The sequence below is a fragment of the Haliotis rubra genome, unplaced genomic scaffold, assembly GCF_003918875.1.
Source record: "Haliotis rubra isolate DU_JTF1 unplaced genomic scaffold, ASM391887v1 Scf448, whole genome shotgun sequence".
Taxonomy (NCBI): Eukaryota; Metazoa; Mollusca; class Gastropoda; order Lepetellida; family Haliotidae; genus Haliotis; species Haliotis rubra.
Window position 1 is genome coordinate 316707 of NW_025767133.1, and position 21267 is coordinate 337973.

At 39.6% G+C, this 21267-nt stretch overlaps 1 protein-coding gene across 1 annotated transcript; it reads right to left on the reverse strand.

The window, feature by feature from the left end:
- Positions 1-6023: 6023 nt before the first annotated feature.
- LOC124289729 (adenosine receptor A2b-like) lies at positions 6024-11133 on the reverse strand. Its single transcript, XM_046726361.1, has one exon. The coding sequence runs from the start codon at positions 7924-7926 to the stop codon at positions 6610-6612; it is 1317 nt and encodes a 438-aa protein (XP_046582317.1). The 5' UTR covers positions 7927-11133; the 3' UTR covers positions 6024-6609.
- Between the last annotated feature and the right edge of the window lie 10134 nt (positions 11134-21267).

The following is a 21267-nucleotide window of genomic DNA, read 5'->3' on the forward strand; positions in this document are numbered from 1 at the left end:
ACATACAGTTGTATTTAGGGCGTCTTATCATCATACTTCATGGTGAACAGGCCGACCTCCATACAACAGACTGACCTACATACAGTTGTATTTAGGGCGTCTTATCATTGTACTTCATGGTGAACAGGCCGACCTACATACAGTTGTATTCAGGGTGCATTATCATTGTATTTAATGGTGGACAGACTGACCTACATACAGTTGTATTCAGGGTGCCTTATCATCGTATTTCATGGTGGACAGGCTGACCTACATACAACAGACTGACCTACATACAGTTTTATTTAGGGTGCCTTTTCATCATACTTCATTGTGAACAGACTGACCTACATACAGTTGTATTCAGGGTGCCTTATCATCATACTTCATTGTGAACAGACTGATCTACATACAGTTGAATTCAGGGTGCCTTATCATCATACTTCATGGTGGACAGGCTGACCTACATACAACAGACTGACCTACATACAGTTTTATTTAGGGTGCCTTTTCATCATACTTCATTGTGAACAGACTGACCTACATACAGTTGAATTCAGGGTGCCTTATCATCATACTTCATTGTGAACAGACTGACCTACATAGTTGTATTCAGGGTGCCTTATCATCATACCTCATTGTGAACAGACTGACCTACATACAACCGACTGACCTACATACAGTTGTATTCAGGGTGCGTTATCGTACTTTATGGTGGACAGGCTGACCTACATACAGTTGTATTCAGGGTGCCTTATCATTGTACTTCATGGTGAACAGACTGACCTACATACAGTTGTATTCAGGGTGCCTTATCATTGTACTTCATGGTGAACAGACTAACCTACATACAGTTGTATTCAGGGTGCCTTATCATCATACTTCATTGTGAACAGACTGACCTACATACAGTTGAATTCAGGGTGCCTTATAGTCATACTTCATTGTGAACAGACTGACCTACATACAACCGACTGACCTACATACAGTTGTATTCAGGATGCTTTATCGTACTTCATGGTGGACAGGCTGACCTACATACAGTTTTATTCAGGGTGCCTTATCATTGTACTTCATTGTGAACAGACTGACCTACATACAACAGACTGACCTACATATAGTTGTATTCAGTGTGAGTTATCGTACTTCATTGTGAACAGACTGACCTACATACAGTTGTATTCAGGGTGCCTTATCATTGTACTTCATGGTGGAAAGGCTGACCTACATACAGTTGTATTCAGGATGCTTTATCGTACTTCATGGTGGACAGGCTGACCTACATACAGTTTTATTCAGGGTGCCTTATCATTGTACTTCATTGTGAACAGACTGACCTACATACAACAGACTGACCTACATATAGTTGTATTCAGTGTGAGTTATCGTACTTCATTGTGAACAGACTGACCTACATACAGTTGTATTCAGGGTGCCTTATCATCATACTTCATTGTGAACAGACTGACCTACATACAGTTGTTTTGATGGCGCCTTATCATCGTACTTCATGGTGGACAGGCTGACCTACATACAGTTATCATATTATTCATGGTGAACAGGTGCCTTATCATCGTGACTTCATGGTGGACAGACTGACACTACATACAGTTGTATTCAGGGTGCCTTATCATCGTACTTCATGGTGGACAGGCTGACCTACATACAGTTGTATTCAGGGTGCCCTATCATCGTACTTCATGGTGGACAGACTGAACTACATATAGTTGTATTCAGGGTGCCTTATCATTGTACTTCATGGTGGACAGGCTGACCTACATACAGTTGTATTTAGGGTGCCTTATCATTGTACTTCATGGTGGACAGACTGACCTACATACAGTTCTATTTAGAATGATTTAGGGGACAGACTTACATCATTGAGACTGACTTACCATCAGACTACTCATGGACAGACTGACCTACATACAGTTCTATTTAGGATGACTTACCATCAGACTACTCGGCGGACAGACTGACCTACATACAGTTCTATTTAGGATGACTTACCATCAGACTACTCGTCGGACAGACTGAACTACATACAGTTCTATTTAGAATGACTTACCATCAGACTACTCGGCGGACAGACTGAACTACATCTATTTAGACTGACTTACCATCAGACTACTTAGCGGACAGACTGAACTACATACAGTTCTATTTAGAATGACTTACCATCAGACTACTCGGCGGACAGACTGAACTACATACAGTTCTATTTAGAATGACAGACTCAGACTACATACAGTTCATACAGTTCTATTTAGAATGACTTACCATCAGACTACTCGGCGGGACAGACTGAACTACAGACTGACAGTTCTATTTAGAATGACTTACCATCAGACTACTACAGACTGAACTACATACAGTTCTATTTAGACTGACTTACATACAGTTCTACATTTAGAATGACTTACCATCAGACTACTCGGCGGACAGACTGAACTACATACAGTTCTATTTAGAATGACTTACCATCAGACTACTCGGCAGACAGACTGACACATACAGTTCTACTTACCATCAGACTACTCGGACAGACTGACACATACAGTTCTATTTAGAATGACTTACCATCAGACTACTCGGCAGGACAGACTGAACTACATACAGTTCTATTTAGAATGACTTACCATCAGACTACTCGGCGGACAGACTGAACTACATACAGTTCTATTTAGAATGACTTACCATCAGACTACTCGGCGGACAGACTGAACTACATACAGTTCTATTTAGAATGACTTACCATCAGACTACTCGGCGGACAGACTGAACTACATACAGTTCTATTTAGAATGACTTACCATCAGACTACTCGGCGGACAGACTGAACTACATACAGTTCTATTTAGAATGACTTACCATCAGACTACTCGGCGGACAGACTGAACTACATACAGTTCTATTTAGAATGACTTACCATCAGACTACTTACCATCAGACTACTTTCGGGCGACAGACTGACCTCCACATACAGTTCTATTTAGAATGACTTACCATCAGACTACATACAGTTCTATTTAGGATGACTTACCATCAGACAGACTGAACTACATACAGTTCTATTTAGAATGACTTACCATCAGACTACTCGGCGGACAGACTGAACTACATACAGTTCTATTTAGGATGACTTACCATCAGACTACTCGGCGGACAGACTGAACTACATACAGTTCTATTTAGAATGACTTACCATCAGACTACTCGGTGGACAGACTGAACTACATACAGTTCTATTTAGGATGACTTACCATCAGACTACTCTACATACAGTTCGGACAGACTGACTACATACAGTTCTATTTAGGATGACTTACCATCAGACTACTCGTGGACAGACTGAACTACATTACAGTTCTGATTTAGATGACTTACCATCAGACTACTCGGCGGACAGACTGAACTACATACAGTTCTATTAGTTCCATTTAGAATGACTTACATACAGTTCTAGATGACTTACCATCAGACTACTCGGCGGACAGACTGAACTACATACAGTTCTATTTAGGATGACTTACCATCAGACTACTCGGCGGACAGACTGAACTACATACAGTTCTATTTAGAATGACTTACCATCAGACTACTCGGCGGACAGACTGAACTACATACAGTTCTATTTAGGATGACTTACCATCAGACTACTCATGACTACTCATACAGTTCTATTTAGGACTGATCAGACTACTACAGACTGAACTACATACACCTTTTTTTGGATGAGTTATTATCGTGGTCCTGGGCAAGTAGGCTGGCCTACATCTAATTTAGGATGCCTAATCATTGTGCTCCAGAAATCTCCAAGAGTCCAGTATTTAACTTCTAGGCCTTCACTGTCTTCTGGTCAAGGAGAGCAGCTAAATGGCTTCTGTCTCTAGAAATAAGTTGAGTTAATTATTTTCTTATTACACCTGATTGAGTTCCTGAAACATGACCAGAGATCAATTAAACCACTTTTACTCTCACTGTCATCACTCAGCATGGTGTAGGATGTGCCCCATAGGGATGCAGGCTTATAATAGGTCAGTACCAATGCTGATTATAGGAGACTTAATGATCAGGCTTGGTTCACTACATTTCATCAGCCCACCATTCATGTTTGTTTCTTATGCTTGCAGTTATTTGTTGTTTAACACCTTGATACCCGCGAATGTACAAGTTAGAATTGATCTTCAGCAACATAAGGGGCGACTAACGGGGTCGGGTGGTCAGGCTCGCTGACTTGGTTGACACATGTCATTGTATCCCAGATCAATGCTCATGATGTTGATGACTGGATTGTCTGGTCCAGACTGGATTATTTACAGACCGCTGCCATATTATTATTATTATTATTATTATTATTATTATTGGATATTTAGATAGCACACATATCCATGCACTAATGCATGCTCTTGGAGCTGGTATTTTTTCCCTCAATCATTGGATGTCAATCTCAACGGCATATCTTATTATCAATCTCAACTCCCTGGGGATCATACAACTCTTGTCGCCACAAGGCGCACAAGGTTTATGTGGCTTTCCCATCCTTACGAGGTACCCATTCACAGCTGGGTGGACTGGGACACATAGTCACAGTATTTTGTCCAAGTTTACTGCACGTTGCTATACCTGCAACTAGGCGTTTGCACGTATTCATGTGGCCACCATCTGGTCATTTACCAACGGATTCATGGGTTCTTTTAAGTGCACAGGGTTGTGTACTGTACACTAGGGGTTGTGACAACACTGAAAGAGTCTGCACACAAAGTTGACTCCAAGGTTTTCACACCCTGTCACAGGTGGGCTCGATCCCGGCACCTCATGCCTGCTGGATCACTAGCCTGGCGCCTTAGCCAGCTCGTGCACAACGCCCCTGGAATATAGCTGCAATATTGCTGAGTGCAGTGTAAAACTAAACTCACTCACTCACTCACTCACTCACATGTGTTTGAGATAGGTGCCACTGGTGGGGCAGGATACACACATCATGGTAGCAGTACCATTTGATAGTTACATAGTATTTATAAACAAATGATAAAGTCAGAATCATACAATAGACTTAAAGAAATTTCTCACGGTATGACAATGGTTTTAGCCACATTTCATTGTAACAATCATAAAAAAATGGTTAAATGCTTACTGACACATGTAACTCATAGCAACAACTTTAAAGAGATTTCTTGAAAAAGGTACGAAAATACATTCGTTAAATGCTTACTGATACATGTAACTCCTTGCAACAACTTTGGTATATGTCTGTAAACACCTAAAGAATTGATACAGAAATCATGACAATAGTTCCCACAGCTTATATCAATAGGATAACAATTACATGTATTCCAGTGGTCCTAGCAGGACAATAGAGTTTTAACTTTTCCAGGGGGATAGCAGCTATTCATTTCAACAGCTTTTCCAACCTGAAGGTTATCAATCAAGTTCTGGAAAACATGAACATTAACAATTTTGTCGTTCTGTGTGTCTTATACTTAGTGTTGGGAATTGGTTAAAATCTTATAATTGATGATTGGTTCATTACAACCGATCAATCATCGAAAATAATTGGTTAGCGTCATTTATGAAATTTTCCTGGTTATTTTTGTAAATAAAGAAAAAACATGTAGTTCTTTGGTGTTTTTTTCCCAATTGCACAAAATGCATTTGTAAATTTCACATCTTTAAAGGATGACTAGTATGTTAGGAACATAAATGTCTTGAAGTTTTTAAGATAAATTCAATCATTACATGGAACGAGCTTGTAGTGATTATGAAATGTAAATTTAATGACAGACAAAACCAGCCTTGTGAAAAATATTATTAATGCAAACAAATGTTCCAGAATTGTTTGTGTTCGATTATGAGAAAACATGATCGTTTGATTGGTTGTTTAATCACTGCGACCAATCTTCGATTATTTCAATTAATCGGACCACCACTACTTATACTCATAATTTAAATTAGTACACAGAACCATCATTTGCTAAATCATTTATTCAGTTCATTCAGTGCAACTTTATTATATACACAATGATAAAAAAACACTCAGATAAACAGTTTTATCAAATTATGCAAACCAATTTATGAAAACTGTCTGGGGAAAAAACATAATTAATCTCCTTTGATTTGTCATAATTGCTTTATTAATGAACATACTAAATCATGGACATTATGAAAATATCTTCGAAAAATGCATGTATGTACATGATTTGTCTTGATAGCAAACAATCTTTCTCAAATCAATACTGAAGTGATCTGTTAGTGGTCAAAGGTTAATACAAGGTGAAGGACAAAATGTCTGGTTAACCATGACCTACAACTTGGTCATCTCACATCTGATGCCTTCAGTGTTTTGGGAGCTGTATCATACTAGGCTAAAGGTCATTTCAAGGTCAAGGACAAATGGGCTGTTACATGATGACCTACAATCTGGTTATCTCACATTTGATGACTTCAACCTATTGTGAGGTATCCTGTACAAGGTCAGAGGTCATTTCAAGGTCAAGGACAAATGGGCTGTTACACGATGACCTACAATCTGGTTATCTCACATTTGATGACTTCAACCTATTGTGAGGTATCCTGTACAAGGTCAGAGGTCATTCAAGGTCAAGGACAAAAGGTACGATTCATCATGACCTACAACCTGGTGATCTCACTGGTAATGGCTTCAGAGCTATTAACAGTACTATACAGTGTCATCTGGGAGGAGATGACTTCGATATCATCGCTCACCATGCTACGTGTCGTAGACTGCGTCAGTTCAGCGTTAGACTGGGCAGCTTCCTGCTCCTGGCTTTCACCATTATGGTTATTGTTCTGTCCATTGGAAATCATACCAACAGCTTTCTGACTCCTTTTACGCGAGCTCTGTACAATCCTTGAAAAGCTGCGCGAAAACCTTGTCATGACTTCATGAATCTGTGCAGTTCTGTACCCATGGACTATGCCACTGATGAAAGATTTTGTCAGGAATATTGGAATAAAATACACAATGTTCCTCTCGGCAACCATCCTGCCCTTGAAATAACACACATCACAGTAAACAGCCAGGTAGGCAAAAAATGGCAAATAACACAACACCCACAAAACCATGTCGATTACTGCCGTTATCACCAAGGTGTGATATTTCTGAAACTTGGTACTATTCGGCGACAGGAAGCTGCGATGTGACTGAATCAGCGTGATCTTCTTCTTCATGTACACAGTGATGAGGATGTTCGACACAAAAATAACTATCAATATCAGAGAGAAAAACAGAAGGTAATGCCAAGGATGAAAGACGAAGAATCGCAACACATGGAACTTCCCGTTGGTCTGACACCATCCCATCTGAGGGAGAAACCCGATAACGAAGGACAAGTTCCACAGCATCACCATCACTGTGATCACATTCTTCTTGTCCATCGGATGTCCATAGTTCAAAGGTTCCGCAAGCTTCATGCAGCTGTCGATGTTCAGTGACAAAAGAGACAATCCCGAAGCCAAGGATGCTGTGAAGAACAAGCTCTCAGCCAGGAAGAAGTTCACAAGAAGTTTGTCCATGGACATATACATCACAATTTTGAAGAGTCCGTAAATGCCGATCAAAGAATCACTGACACACAAGCTTCGGATGAACACTAGGGTTGGACTTTTGCCTCCACTTGTGAACTTGGATGCAATGAGAACAACTAGATTACACATTGTTGTCAAGACGGCAGCAGTCAGGATCAAACTCAGTTCAACATTGGGGATTTGGGGAAAGGGTTCTGTAGTATTTTGAGCTGATTTTATTGCTGAGTGGACGGTGGTCAGATTGGGAAGCAGTGTTGTGCTAGAACCGTTTTCAGCCAAGGTTGAAGTCTGCAGGGTTTCTGGAGAAGTAATTTTAGCTGTTGAATTAATGACTGGTTGCACGTTAACGTCAGTTGGTGTTTCCCTGGTGTAACAGGTGGTATCGATTCCACATGGCATGTCTTGGAGGAAGGCACAAATGGATAAACTCAGTATCACGATGCTGGATAAAGGTCGTATCACACGGTTGTATGGACAGAACAAGAAAGTCTAACTGAGACTATTCCCGAAATTGCCAAGGGAATTCATAGACATATCACAACTATCATCTCATGCATGAGTTATCATCTCAGACAAAAATATGAGTACTGTTTATACATTCACTATGTCATCTTTCTCACAAGTTCTTGTAATTTTCTAACAATTTGTCAGTATCATCAAACACATCAAGGCCTAATAATGAATGCAACAGTTCAGTTTCAAATAACAAAACAAATATTAAGGAAAGTTAACCTATATTTACAATATCTGATCAATATCCACATCTTTCAGAGAAACTGTTCAATACTTGCATGTACATATCACTGGCACACAGAGCATAAATATGACGATCAACACAGGCAAATATATAAAAATGTAAAAAAATACTCAATATGCCGGTCACAAATACATATCAATTTCCAGAAAATAGGTTTTATCTGCATGCTATTAGCCTCATTCCTCATACTGACAACACACAGTCCATCAGTACCAGAGAAAGGATCTCATTGACAGACATCAGACAGGCATTAAACTACTCATCCAGATTACATCAAATGATCCTATCATTGATTCTCTTAGTCGTTACCACAAGGCTCCTGCAACAATTACCACACTAACACGATACTTACGTCCATCACATAACATTAGCTACTGAGACGACAGCACATAAGCCCTTGATTACGTTAAGCAAGATAACATGGGGGTTTCCAAAATTTCATTCCCAAAAGCCTGTTATAAATGATCGCTTAATGAAGGTGAAGTCTCATGGCAAGGTGCAAAGGTTTGCCCAAGGGTGATTCATTCGGAATATCGGTCATCGTGTTCTTGGTTGCGTGTCGAGGTATTTATTGAACATGGCCTCAGACAAATCGGATTTACTTTAACCTCAAATGGAAGCAAGTGTTGTCAACAATCTATGTATTTACTGACAGAACAATTCTAACTGATACATCATGAAGGTGATCATAACGGCAGACATCTACACAAGCATCATGAAATAGACAAATATTTTACAAGAAAATATAAACTTTAAAGACCAAGTCATTGCTATCTGAATAAACAACTTATATGTAAAAAATATAAATATTTCTTTCTATTGGATTTATCAAGTTGTCAAGACATAAATTACTATTTCATCTTGTAAAGGAACGTCACAAGTCATCATTATAGATCTGCTATAAAGTGGAGTGTGCATTATACGGCCCTCTCCTGACCTTGGAGGTATAGCTCCTTACAGGGACATCTACTTGTCAATTCCTGCATATAAAATTTGAGTCATCAAAGGAAATACTCTGCACAGTAAAATCTGAGATTTTTCGAAAACACCACAACCAATGAAACGGAATTCTTCACAGTGAAGTCTGAGGTTTTCGGGAAACACCACATCCAATGAAACGGAACTCTTCACACTGAAGTCTGAGGTTTTTCGAAAACACCACAACCAATGAAACGGAATTCTTCACAGTGAAGTCTGAGGTTTTCGGGAAACACCACATCCAATGAAACGGAACTCTTCACACTGAAGTCTGAGGTTTCTTCACTGCACCTTGACCGAAGGATTGCAACTCTTCACAATGCAGTATGACGTTAACAAAACAAACGATAAAACCTACAGAATATAACAGACTGTGACATTATACACACAACACCATCTGGGCTTCTCAGTAGAAATTTGGCCGTAGGACATTAATGATAACCAGCTGTAGAGCTTTTTGTGATCAGACAAAACGTGACATCTGGATCTCACAACAGGGAAGCCATGTTTCCAGGATAGCCTTCAGACAAGAGAGTACTTTTTCATTTCACACAAAAAGTCAAACTTCTGTGACCCTACTCTATACAGTCTCTGTAACGAAGTTTAACGAGTCATATCAATTCCACCCATCAACCAGGTACTTCTTGTGACAACTCTGTTGTATTACGACAAATACAATATTTCTGCCCGAAACACTTCACAAACTGCTGAATGTATCACAACAAACTCAGAATCATCTTTTGTCCATGTTATCATACACCAGTTTATATCCAGTGTTAAAATATTTGCTGGATCCGCAAACTATTACACATATACATCATCCACAGAATGTGTAGTTCATACCTTTCTGCCACTGTCATCAATGGCAGCCTGACATTTTCCTTTGGTTTAAATTCAAGAATGTCAACCTCCTCTACAAGCTATGCAAACAACCCAGTGGAATGTTTCATTTCCACAAACTACAAGCCTTTGCTTGTCATCTTGGCTGGACATTCACGTTCCCCACACAACGTCCTGTGATGACTTAAAATATTTAAACATTAATCTTGCAAACTTCAAGCTGATAAATAACCACACATGTGCAACTGTTTGTGAATCCAAATAACTGAAACTCTCCAATGAACAATCAGCTGTCTCAGAAAATCATCTATTAACACTCTATTAATCCTCAAATATAATAAAAAACATTGGCACAATCAGATTTTGATCACAAGGGTTCCTTGAACAGAGCCCTGATTGACTAGATCAACAGCGGCACATTATTATATAATTCAAATGTTAAAACTTTCTAAAGCTGATCACATTCTCACGTAAGTTTTCACGCTGAACACAAATCAGTATCCAAAGTGTATACAGTAATATACACAAGAATTGCCAGCATCTGTGATGGAACTTGATCCGTGACAGATATGTTGAGTGGTGGTCAATCCATGCTGCTACACTCACTCTATGAGGTTGTGTACCTCTAGAACAAAGTCCTCAGAACTTCACAAACACACCAGAACTTGCCCAGAACAGTCACGAACCAAGACTGATATCTCAACTTTGACAAGTGTCCAGAGTTTGTCCAAAAGTTTTGCAACGCTAAAACCCTGAGACTGTTTCATCAATAAGCACCTCCAGAACAGGATCGACACACTGCAACTTACATAACTTCGATCCACTTGAAACAATATATAGACCACTCCACTGAAAATCACTCTCCGCCGCAGCAGAAGTTCTTGACAGATTGATGTTTATAACACAGTCATATCAGTAATTTTCACCCCATTGTAAAACTGGTCTAGCCTGACACATATTCATTGGCCCAGCATGTTCTCATCGCAATCCCACCTGTTCACTCGCGCTAATGACAATACACGATTCACACTGCCTTCCGACAATCACACTCAGTACCTGTGTCACTTGGCCCAGGACCAATCAATACATGGCAGGATCTGCCAATCGACTGCCAGATAGCAGTGTCTGGAGTTGTGGACAGAAAGGTGTAATTAGAAAATGGCATGGCAGATAATCAGAGTTGGTCTCAGTAAAAGCTTCATGACCACACCCTGAGAAGACGGTCCAATAAACCGACCATTCAGTAGGTGACAGAAAGATAGCTGTAGGGGTCAGGTGGTATCAGATTTATTAATGAGATATTTCACAGCTAGATCATGATTCATATCTGCAGCAGATAATCAAGGTAAGTCTTATTGGATTTCAAATTAATACAGGCTATTGGAATAATATATCCATGTGGTTAATATTTCGATATCTTACCTGTGAAATTCATATTCATTTGTTGTACATGATCATATCTTGTACAGAATACCAGATTAATATTGATGATGATGGTCAAAATGAAGTTGGTTTCCCTGACCCAAGGTAACAGGAATATTTGGTCTCCTGGAACTGTTTTTATGATATTTGAACCTGAGCAAATATTTCACACAAGCTCATGGGGTTTTTTTGTGGACAAAGACTAAAGACAAAGACGATTAATCAAACATTATTTTTCTTCAGGAAATTTGAAAAGTATCTTTTTCGCTCATTTCTTGCAACACTTCCGTACTTTATAATGCGAGCAGTAAAAAATGTGCACAAACAATGCTCCCAGATAAGTGTGATTAAATGAATACCAACATATTATAGATGGTGTTTACATAAGAAAACACAGTCAGTGAGCCGTGTAATCGATCTGACGACAGTTACATTTCCAACACTCCAAAGACCCGTGAAGATCCGGGTTAGAATTGATCTTCAGCAACCCATGCTTGTAAGAGGCGACTAACGGGATCGGGTGGTCAGGCTCGCTGGCTTGGTTGACACATGTCATTGGTTCCCAATTGCGCAGATCGATGCTCATGCTGTTGATTACTGGATTGTCTGGTCCAGACTCGATTATTTACAGACCACCGCCATATGCCTGGAATATTGCTGAGTTGGCGTAAAACTAAACTCACTCCAAACCTCCAGCATCAGTAGATCTGATCTGATGAGATGGAGCCTATGTATACCATGCTTTAATGGTAGTTAGTGAAAAGGCTTATGTTATATCACATCTGAGACACTTCAACCATCAGCCTACTGTACCATGGGGTTGTAGTGATTGGGGGGAGTCGGATGAAGTATGCATGTAATTGAACGAGTGTGTGGCTGAGTGAATGAGTCTATGCATGTAAGTGAGATAATTGGCACTGGGCAAGTGCCGGTGACTTAACGACGATTGCGTGAGTGGTTATGTTAATGCATGATTGATTGGTCAAGTGGGTGTCCAGCTGAGAGAGTCTTTTAGTGTAATGAATGTATGACTGGCTGAATGTATGTGAGTGAGTGAGTGAGTGAGTGAGTGAGTGAGTGAGTGAGTGAGTGAGTGAGTGAGTGAGTGAGTGAGTGAGTGAGTGAGTGAGAGTGAGTGAGTGAGAGAGAGAGAGAGACAGCACATGACGGGACTCTTTCACCAGTTCTGTGTTAATTTTGCTAATGCTCAATGTCAATTTCAGAAACGTCCCACTCCAATTCTGGAAACAAACTGTGGCAATTTGGTAAACGATCAAAGTAACTACGATGGTATGTTTCCGAAACAGTACCACAAAAGTGAATTAACAAGTTGTCATCAGTAACGTACATGACAGCACAACTAGTAGGAGTGATAAAACCACAACCAAAAGCATCTAAGTGATGTAACAAATATGTCAAAAACGAATGCAGCAGACATAACGTGATCGAACACAACATCAAACAGGAACTTGCCATCAAACCCAGTCCCTCGAGTCAACTCTCAAACTTCCTCTTTCGTCTTGGTGTTTTATTAAGCTTCACGTGCTGTGTGTGACCATTGTGCGTATTCTTCAATTGACAATATGTATTGACAGTACATGCTGTTTTATCACCACGATGCTTTTATCAATCAGGAAAGAGTTATAACTGTTTTGTCAGTCCCTTTTCAATCAGTAATTTATTGATTACTAACATGACTTTTATGGCTGATGTGTTGCTTCCTCCCGATGAACAACTAGGTGCAGGGAGGGGGTTATGCTTTACAGGAAATGAGTTTTTTCGCTTGAAATCAGCCTAAAGGGAATGACTGAATTTATTATAAGAGATGAGTGAGTGAGTATGTTTTTACGCCGCTTTTAGCAATGTTCCAGCAATATAACTGCGGGGGATACCAAAAATGGGTTTCACACATTGTACCCATGTGGGGAATCGAACCCGGTCTTCAGTGTGACAAGCGAACGCTTTAACCACTAGGCTACCACACTGACCCTATCAGAGATGAGTGAGTATGATTTTATGACGCTTTTACCAATATTGCAGCAATATCATGGCAGGTGACACCAGACAGGGGCTTTACACATTGTACCCAAGTGGGGAATCGAACCCGGGCCTTCGACAAGACAAGCCAATGCATTAACCACTATGCCACCCCATCGCCCCATATCAGTGATGAGTACGGCTGAAGCGTCTTGGTCTTTTAGGAAACATACAAATGCACCCATCTGTACCTCTGTAAATGTAAAGGAAAGATGTAAGCTTGCTTACCACTACTTGATGCTATTGCAACTTGGTGAGTCTATTGAGAGAGAGTGAGAGAGTTTATTACGATAAAGGGGCCACCGGCCCATTATACATGTAAATTAGTGCTACAATACGTTGACGAAGCGCCACGTCATTCACATATACAGGTGTTATGTTTAATGCAATATTATAATGGACATTGATCGCATCAACATGATGAAAAATATTTGTTTCGTTTCTTCAAAGCCAAAAAAATATATTTAGCAAGATTGTTTATAATAACATTGTTTTTTGATGTGAATAATAAGATAAGCTTGTTGCAAAATGGAAAAACATAATACAATTCTTGCCAGAGATCTGACCGCAGGTCGTGATAAAATGGACATTCAAGACAGAAGTGTAATTCAGAGTCAATAGTAGGTCTAACACAGAATGGGCAGAGACGATCTTTGCGGTCTTTATTAAATATTGTGCAAAATACCACTAGTGCCTAACTATACCACTTGGTAATGGTAAAGCAGAAATGTACACCAGCTTACCTCAACTTGGTACTAATGCAACTTGGTGAGTCTAGTAAATAGAGAGCAAAATACCACCAATACCTTTCTATACCACTTGGTAATTGTAAAGTGGAAATGTATGCTAGCTTAGAACTGCATGCAGAGCTACAGATAACTTTTTGGGTCATTGAGTTATGTACCCGCTTGTCTTCATCTCAATTGGGTATCCTAATTTTCCTTTGAGTAACCAAACAGATTGTACTCACCTCACTCAGAATCAATTGGGTATTTTGCCTTTTTCCATTAATTGTTAAAATATAATAAAGTTTAAATGTTAGTGTTTGTTATTTATATTTGATCTGTAATATGAGAAACGATATGAAAGACTGCTAGTTGAGTGTTCATGTGCCGAAATAGAACATCTAAATATACCTCAGTTGATTTATCTATCCACTGGTACGCAAGCTAAGATTTGACAGTTTTCTGTGTACGCATATACGATCAAATTTATTGAGTATTTACAAAAATACAAGCGTACTTGTACGCAACAGACGTAATAGGAATTGAGTTTTCACATAAATATTTGCGTAACTTACGCAGATACGCAGCTTATCTGTACCTCTGTGCATGGTGCTAACACATCCAGGTGAGTCTATGGAATTGTTTTTGAAATACCATATGTACCTTTCTATACCCTTCAGTAATTGTGAAGTAGAAATGTATGCTAACTACCACTGCTGTGTGCTAACACAATATGGTGAGCCTATTAGAGGGGAAACAAAATATACAAAAGATGTCATCACCCATTGATAACTTGCCCATTATGTATAGTTATCAGCCATCACAGGTGCTAATTAATCCATTTGTCTCACCACATTCTGATGCTGATGGAATGGGTGACCACAGGGGAAATACACATTTTAATTGTCACTAGCACTAAACTAGGACATTGAAACACTGACAGATATTTGTTCCAAAAGATAATAATTTCAAGATGTATATAATAATCAGGCCAGACCAATTTTATTTCTTGTTTTATGGATCCGCCTGTCATATTTTTTCAAGAATAAGAAAAACAAATAAAACTTAATTTTCCCCGCTCAAAAAATAAAATCCTAATGTTTTTATTGGCCAAAAATGTAAACTTACAAGAAAAATGGTTTTTTAGATGTTTTTTGCCCCATATACACTTGAGATTATCAAGGATGGAATTCGACAAGATCATCAGTAATTATTTACAGAGTGTTACCATGTACCTGGAACATTGCTGAGGGCAGTGTTAAATAACAAACAAACATAATGTTTTTTTCTGTATTACATACAAACAATTATTTTTTCATATACTGGGCCATTTATGCTACATATTTTCAGAGACCCAGATTACTTCTTTGATTGGCATTCCAGAAGTTGAGGAGATGAAGAATGAGGAGATGAAGAATGAGGACAATTTCTATGGATATACAACTTCTATATTCTGTTTAGGTGACGTTTCAACATAGATTCTCATGTCATTAGAATGACTCACCCTTAATCTACAATCATTCCATACATTAACAGGGCTCCAGATAAATTTTCAACATCAGGAGTACGTACTCCTTACTGTTTCAATGCAGGAGTACTGGAAAACCTTAAAAGTACATTTAGAGTACTTAATGGAATTTAATGGAGTATCAGTAATCTTGTGTTTCGTTTCATATATGCACCACAACATTGCTACTCTTGTGTAAACAGGTCAATAAATAATAAAACAATAAATTTTTCAGATAAATACATCTGTAAATGATTCTAAGACCGTACACCATTGTTGTAGTGCGTATCTGCTATGTTTTCTAAATTATTTCCTACCGTATCGTGCACATTTTATATCTGTACATACGCCGATACAGCCCTTATCTGGAGCCCTGCATTAACCAACCTTCACACACTACATTGCAAAATTATTTATCTACTTCATTCTTTTCTCAAATCTGCAAATTAAATTATTGAAACCTAACTTTGGCCTCAGTTTCCATACAATATATCAGACTGAACTGAAACATCAATACTTATTCAGTTAATATTTCCACAACACCATTGGTGCCGGATTTTTTACCATCTGTTCTGTACAGTCCATTAGTCTTCAAACGAGACTTATGAATGGCAAATAACTCAAAATACCACTCTGATCCGAACGCAATAGAGTTGATATGGGGTACCATCAAAGGGAACGTTAACGATCTAACACAACATGTGGGTTGTTGAAAAGCTTGCGAATGGATCCCATGGTTGGGTAACAGAGGGACATATCAGCGTAGTTTGACCAAAGTTGTCAACAAGACAGTCATATACAGGTCAAATGATGCACTTCAGCAAGCAACCATTCCACCTACAGCTGTGACAATCAGTAGTGATACAAGCAATGGTGACATGGTTGAGTCAGATTGCAGCTGAAATAAATTTGAGATGACCCCCTTTTTTCTGTCATTCCCTGTACCATATGACCTCATGCTGTTTCCCCACCTTTGTGCCCCCCTCTGTTAAAGATGTCAACTTAGATTCTTAGCAACATGACAGTTTCTTAAAAAACTTTTTCCAGTGATAGGTATCAAAATAACACAGCAGATATTGTTGAAACAGGGTGTTCATTGTCTGGTACCATACTGACATTTAAATGACCGCCTCCGTGGTGTAGTGGTTAGAGCGTCCGCCCGGAGAGTGGAAGGTCGCGGGTTTGATCCCCGACCGCGTCATACCAAAAGATGTTAAAATTTGGTACTTGTTGGTCCCTGTCTGGCGCTCGGCATTAATGGGTACAATAAGGACTGGTAGGCTCGGAGTCAGTATAATGTGTCTGAGTGGGGTATTCATGCTTCACTGCGGCATGGTATCTCAGAGGGCTAGCACTATAAAACCAGCTTAAGTCTGGGCTAGTACAAGCAGCCGCACATACACATACACACGCATGCATGTCGTCATATGAGCGAAATATTCTCAAGCACGACATAAAACCCAATTTCACCTCACCTCACCACTGACATTTAATAAACAAGGGTTCGACCTCGACTCACAAACATATGTCTCAGGAGGTGAGGTGAAATTGGGTTTAACGTCATACTTGAGAATATGTAGCTCATATGACGACGTGCATGCATGTGTATGTGAGGCTGCTTGTACTAGCCCAGACTGAAGCTGGTTTTATAGTGCTAGCCCACTGAGATACCATGCCGCAGTGAAGCATGAATACCCCACTCAGAAACATTATACTGACTCCGAGTCGACCAGTCCTTGTTGTACCCATTATTGCCGAACCCCAGGCAGGGACCAACAAGTACCATATTTTAACGTCTTTGGGTATGACGCGGTCGGGGATCAAACCTGCGACCTTCTGCTCTCCGGGCGGACGCTCTAACCATCACACCACGGAGGCGGTCATATGTCTCGGGAACCCCCAATTATTAGTTTTAAGGGTCCTTGCAGACAATATGACGGTCCTGTGAAGTAACAGTGAGGAAAACTGTACATTTTGCTCATTTCTTTAAAGCCTGGAATGAATCATTGATAATCTGGACTGGTGGGTGAAATGATGCACGTAACTGCTCTGAAAGAAACAACCAAACACTTAGCAAAGTCATAGATGTGTTGTGGGTACAGTGAATAATATTGTGAGTCCCTCTAGACACAGTGAATTGTTTTTCTGTGTCCATTCTCTACATTTGCGTGTACTGGACGCACATTTATGAGTCGCGTAAAACCCTGACAGACTTTTCCCAAATTAAGTTAAACAACTTTTCCAGAGATAGGTATCACCATAACAAACAGCAAACATTGTTGATACAGTTATTCATTGTCAAAAACAACATTGACATTTTATAGACTATTCCCAAATTGAGATATTTTGCAATTCATTGTTCTCATTAGGGGACAAACGGACTGTGCCTATAGACAGCCAGGTAACGCCATTTATGATGAAAGTATTGGCAATAGCAAGGTCAATCATGCGCTGGAGATGGTTAAACAAATGTGTTCACAGCCAAACAATTTGCCACAATGTAAATTTAACCAGAGTTAATTGGCAATCTAATTGATGTAAGGAGAAACCCATTGTCTCCTTCTATACAGTTTAATAGCAATGTTCTGTTTATGGGGACATTTAGTATGTCAACTAATGTTGTAGAGAAATGATATTGATCTGCGGCAGACAAAATGTAAGTTTGGGAAAATAGGAGCAAATAGTCTCATGACTTCTTTATGGGAAGAATGAGTAGGCTTTTGTTGTGCTCGGTACAGCATTGTAGTCATACTACTTGGTGTGTGTTTCACGTGGGAGAACACGACAAACTGGTGCAGATGTTTCAACATTTACTCACAAGAATAATTAAGGTGCTGACAAATATACACACACTATCACTTGATTCTAGGTTTCTGAAAGATTAGGAAACAAGATTAGGAAACCACATGAAGCAGTATATGACCGTCTATGCCGATTTTGAGGGACCAAAAAGCAGTCTGTAGAAGGGGTCACTTATCCATGGGTTACGCTTTCGTCAAACTTTTTTCCAGGGGTAAGAAAACAACATAGTCACTTACTTTGTCAGTAGAGAAATTTGTATGACAAGATGTCTTGATTAACAGTTGTCAAATTCTTCCATTTCTGTGGGAGCTGTGGTGGATGAGTGGGTTAGATTGCTGAATAATTACAGTGCTGACAAACACATAGATACACACTATCCAGAGTTCTTACAGATTATCAGCCATCAAATTTAAGGTTTTCTTAGGGGCTTTTCAAGACCCAACAAAAAATTTTAAGGAGTGAGTGAGTGAGTTTAGTTTTACGCCCCACTGAGCAATATTCCAGCTATATGGCGGCGGTCTGTAAATAATCGAGTCTGGAACAGACAATCCAGTGATCAACAGCATGAGCATCGATCTGCGCAATTGGGAACCGATGACATGTGTCAACCAAGTCAGAGAGCCTGACCACCCGATCCCGTTAGTCGCCTCTTACGACAAGCATGGGTTACTAAAGGCTCATTCTAACCTGGACCTTCAAGTTTTGCTGAAAATAGGGCCTTTTTAGGGCTTATCACTGACAATTAGACCTTTTCATAGCTGAAGAGAATTTAGGACCTTTTCAGGGTACATGTCCAAAATTCAGGTTATTTTCAAAACAATGCATATATTGCTATCACTTGAGCTGAAGGGGTCATTGTCGACACAGGTACTACAGATATGTACCCCAGGTACGTTTCTGTATACAGACATGTACCCTTAACAAAGTCAAACTACAGAAACGTACCCGATACCCTAAACGACGGACGAGTCCATGTTCCGCAACCCAATACCGAAACCGAATGAAGTTATTCCCGTTAAGATGATTGCGAGTGGTGTATGTTGTGCACCGCGAAATATTCGTTACTGTGTATGCTCTTATATAACGCAATCAAATGCATCTAATACAACAGTATGACAGTTTCGACCAAGAAAACGGCACAATGCAGAATGGAATCGTCCTAGGGTATGTTTCTGTATTCTGATTTTGTTTAGGGTACATGTCTGTATACAGAAACGTACCTGAGGTACATATCTGTAGTACCCGTGCCAACAACGACCCCTTCAGCATCACTTGATGGTAGGTTTCTAAAATGATGAGGAGACAAGTGAAAAGAGGGCCTTAGATGACTATACCAGCCTAGTCAACAATGGTACAATCATTTTGTGGTCCAGACAACCTGTTGTCAGAGTTCCATTTTTGTGGAGGCTGCAATGGCTGAGGGCGTTAGATCACTGACCTGTGCTGACGATTGGGTGCCTGACTCCGAGAGTGGAATTCAAATCCAGAATGACACTCAACACAAAAAAAACTTCTGGAAACTGTACTTTACGGAGAAAGTGTCATCCAAAATTTAACATATGTTAGTCCAAAGTTCTTTATTGAAAAGCCAACCATAAATGATGGTGATGATTTTACCGGTCATTAGTCTTGGTTAATCCTTTTTTCTCATTTCCGCTGTGACAATCAGATCTTTTACTCTAATATAATAAATCTCTCATCAGTCAGAAAGATTGCCAGAGTCAAAGTACACATAACATCTACCATTCAGGCAAAACAATCAGCTGTCTCAGACCACATTGACTGCCCGAACCACAACATTAAAAAGGACGGTGTACTACTCTTATCAAACAGGCTCCACGGTCCCACCAAAAGAAAACAGAAAAAATTCAAATCTAAGGACACAAGACCACAATCAGCAGAGGTCAAACATACCTAATCCCATCTGCCAAAAATGAATTGCTAAAACAACATAGCACTTCAGCCAGCATCTCTAATTAACACTATATTTTGTAGCACATCGCGTACAGTTGGTTTCCTCCACTTGTTCTTTTGGTTTATGGACAAGAAGTCGACATTTTGAAATTTCGCTATGGACATGAAGTTGACCCGCGGTAAACTTTGATGTTGAAGGTGTTGCTAGAGTCACGCTAATCCGCTAGTAGGTGTTGTTGTAAGATTTTCAATAATGTCAGCATCGCGTAGGGCGTGAACATAGTTCACTCACGTGGTTCACTCAAAATGTCATCAATGTCATACGAGAGTGAATTTTACAATGATGAACATATTGCAATGGAATCTGTCTATTACGGACTTGCCTGGGACCGACTCATTTGTCCGGATTATAGAGCAGTCCGGACTAGACAACTTTTGTCCGTTACCATAAACACTGCCACAATGAGTTACCTCCCTTTGTTAATTTCCGCTGATCTGCAGCTTGCTATTTTCACTTATGTTCAAAAAGCTGACGGTAATGTTTAAAATATCTGATACGGTCTGTTTGCTTATCTTGTATTTCTCAGCGAGATCTTTCTGTTTTGACCTCGCTGACTCGTCAATAAGTTCCACTTTGTCACCAAGTGACAAAATATATATTTACATCTCAAATGGATCTGTTCTAGTAAACCAAACTAAGCATCAATAATCAATAATTATTGCAAGCCTTTTCTTCAAATGACAATATTTTAAAGCCC

Excerpts from the sequence above, each read along its gene's own strand:
- LOC124289729 (XM_046726361.1), bottom strand. The coding sequence starts at position 7,926 with ATGCCATGTGGAATCGATACCACCTGTTACACCAGGGAAACACCAACT.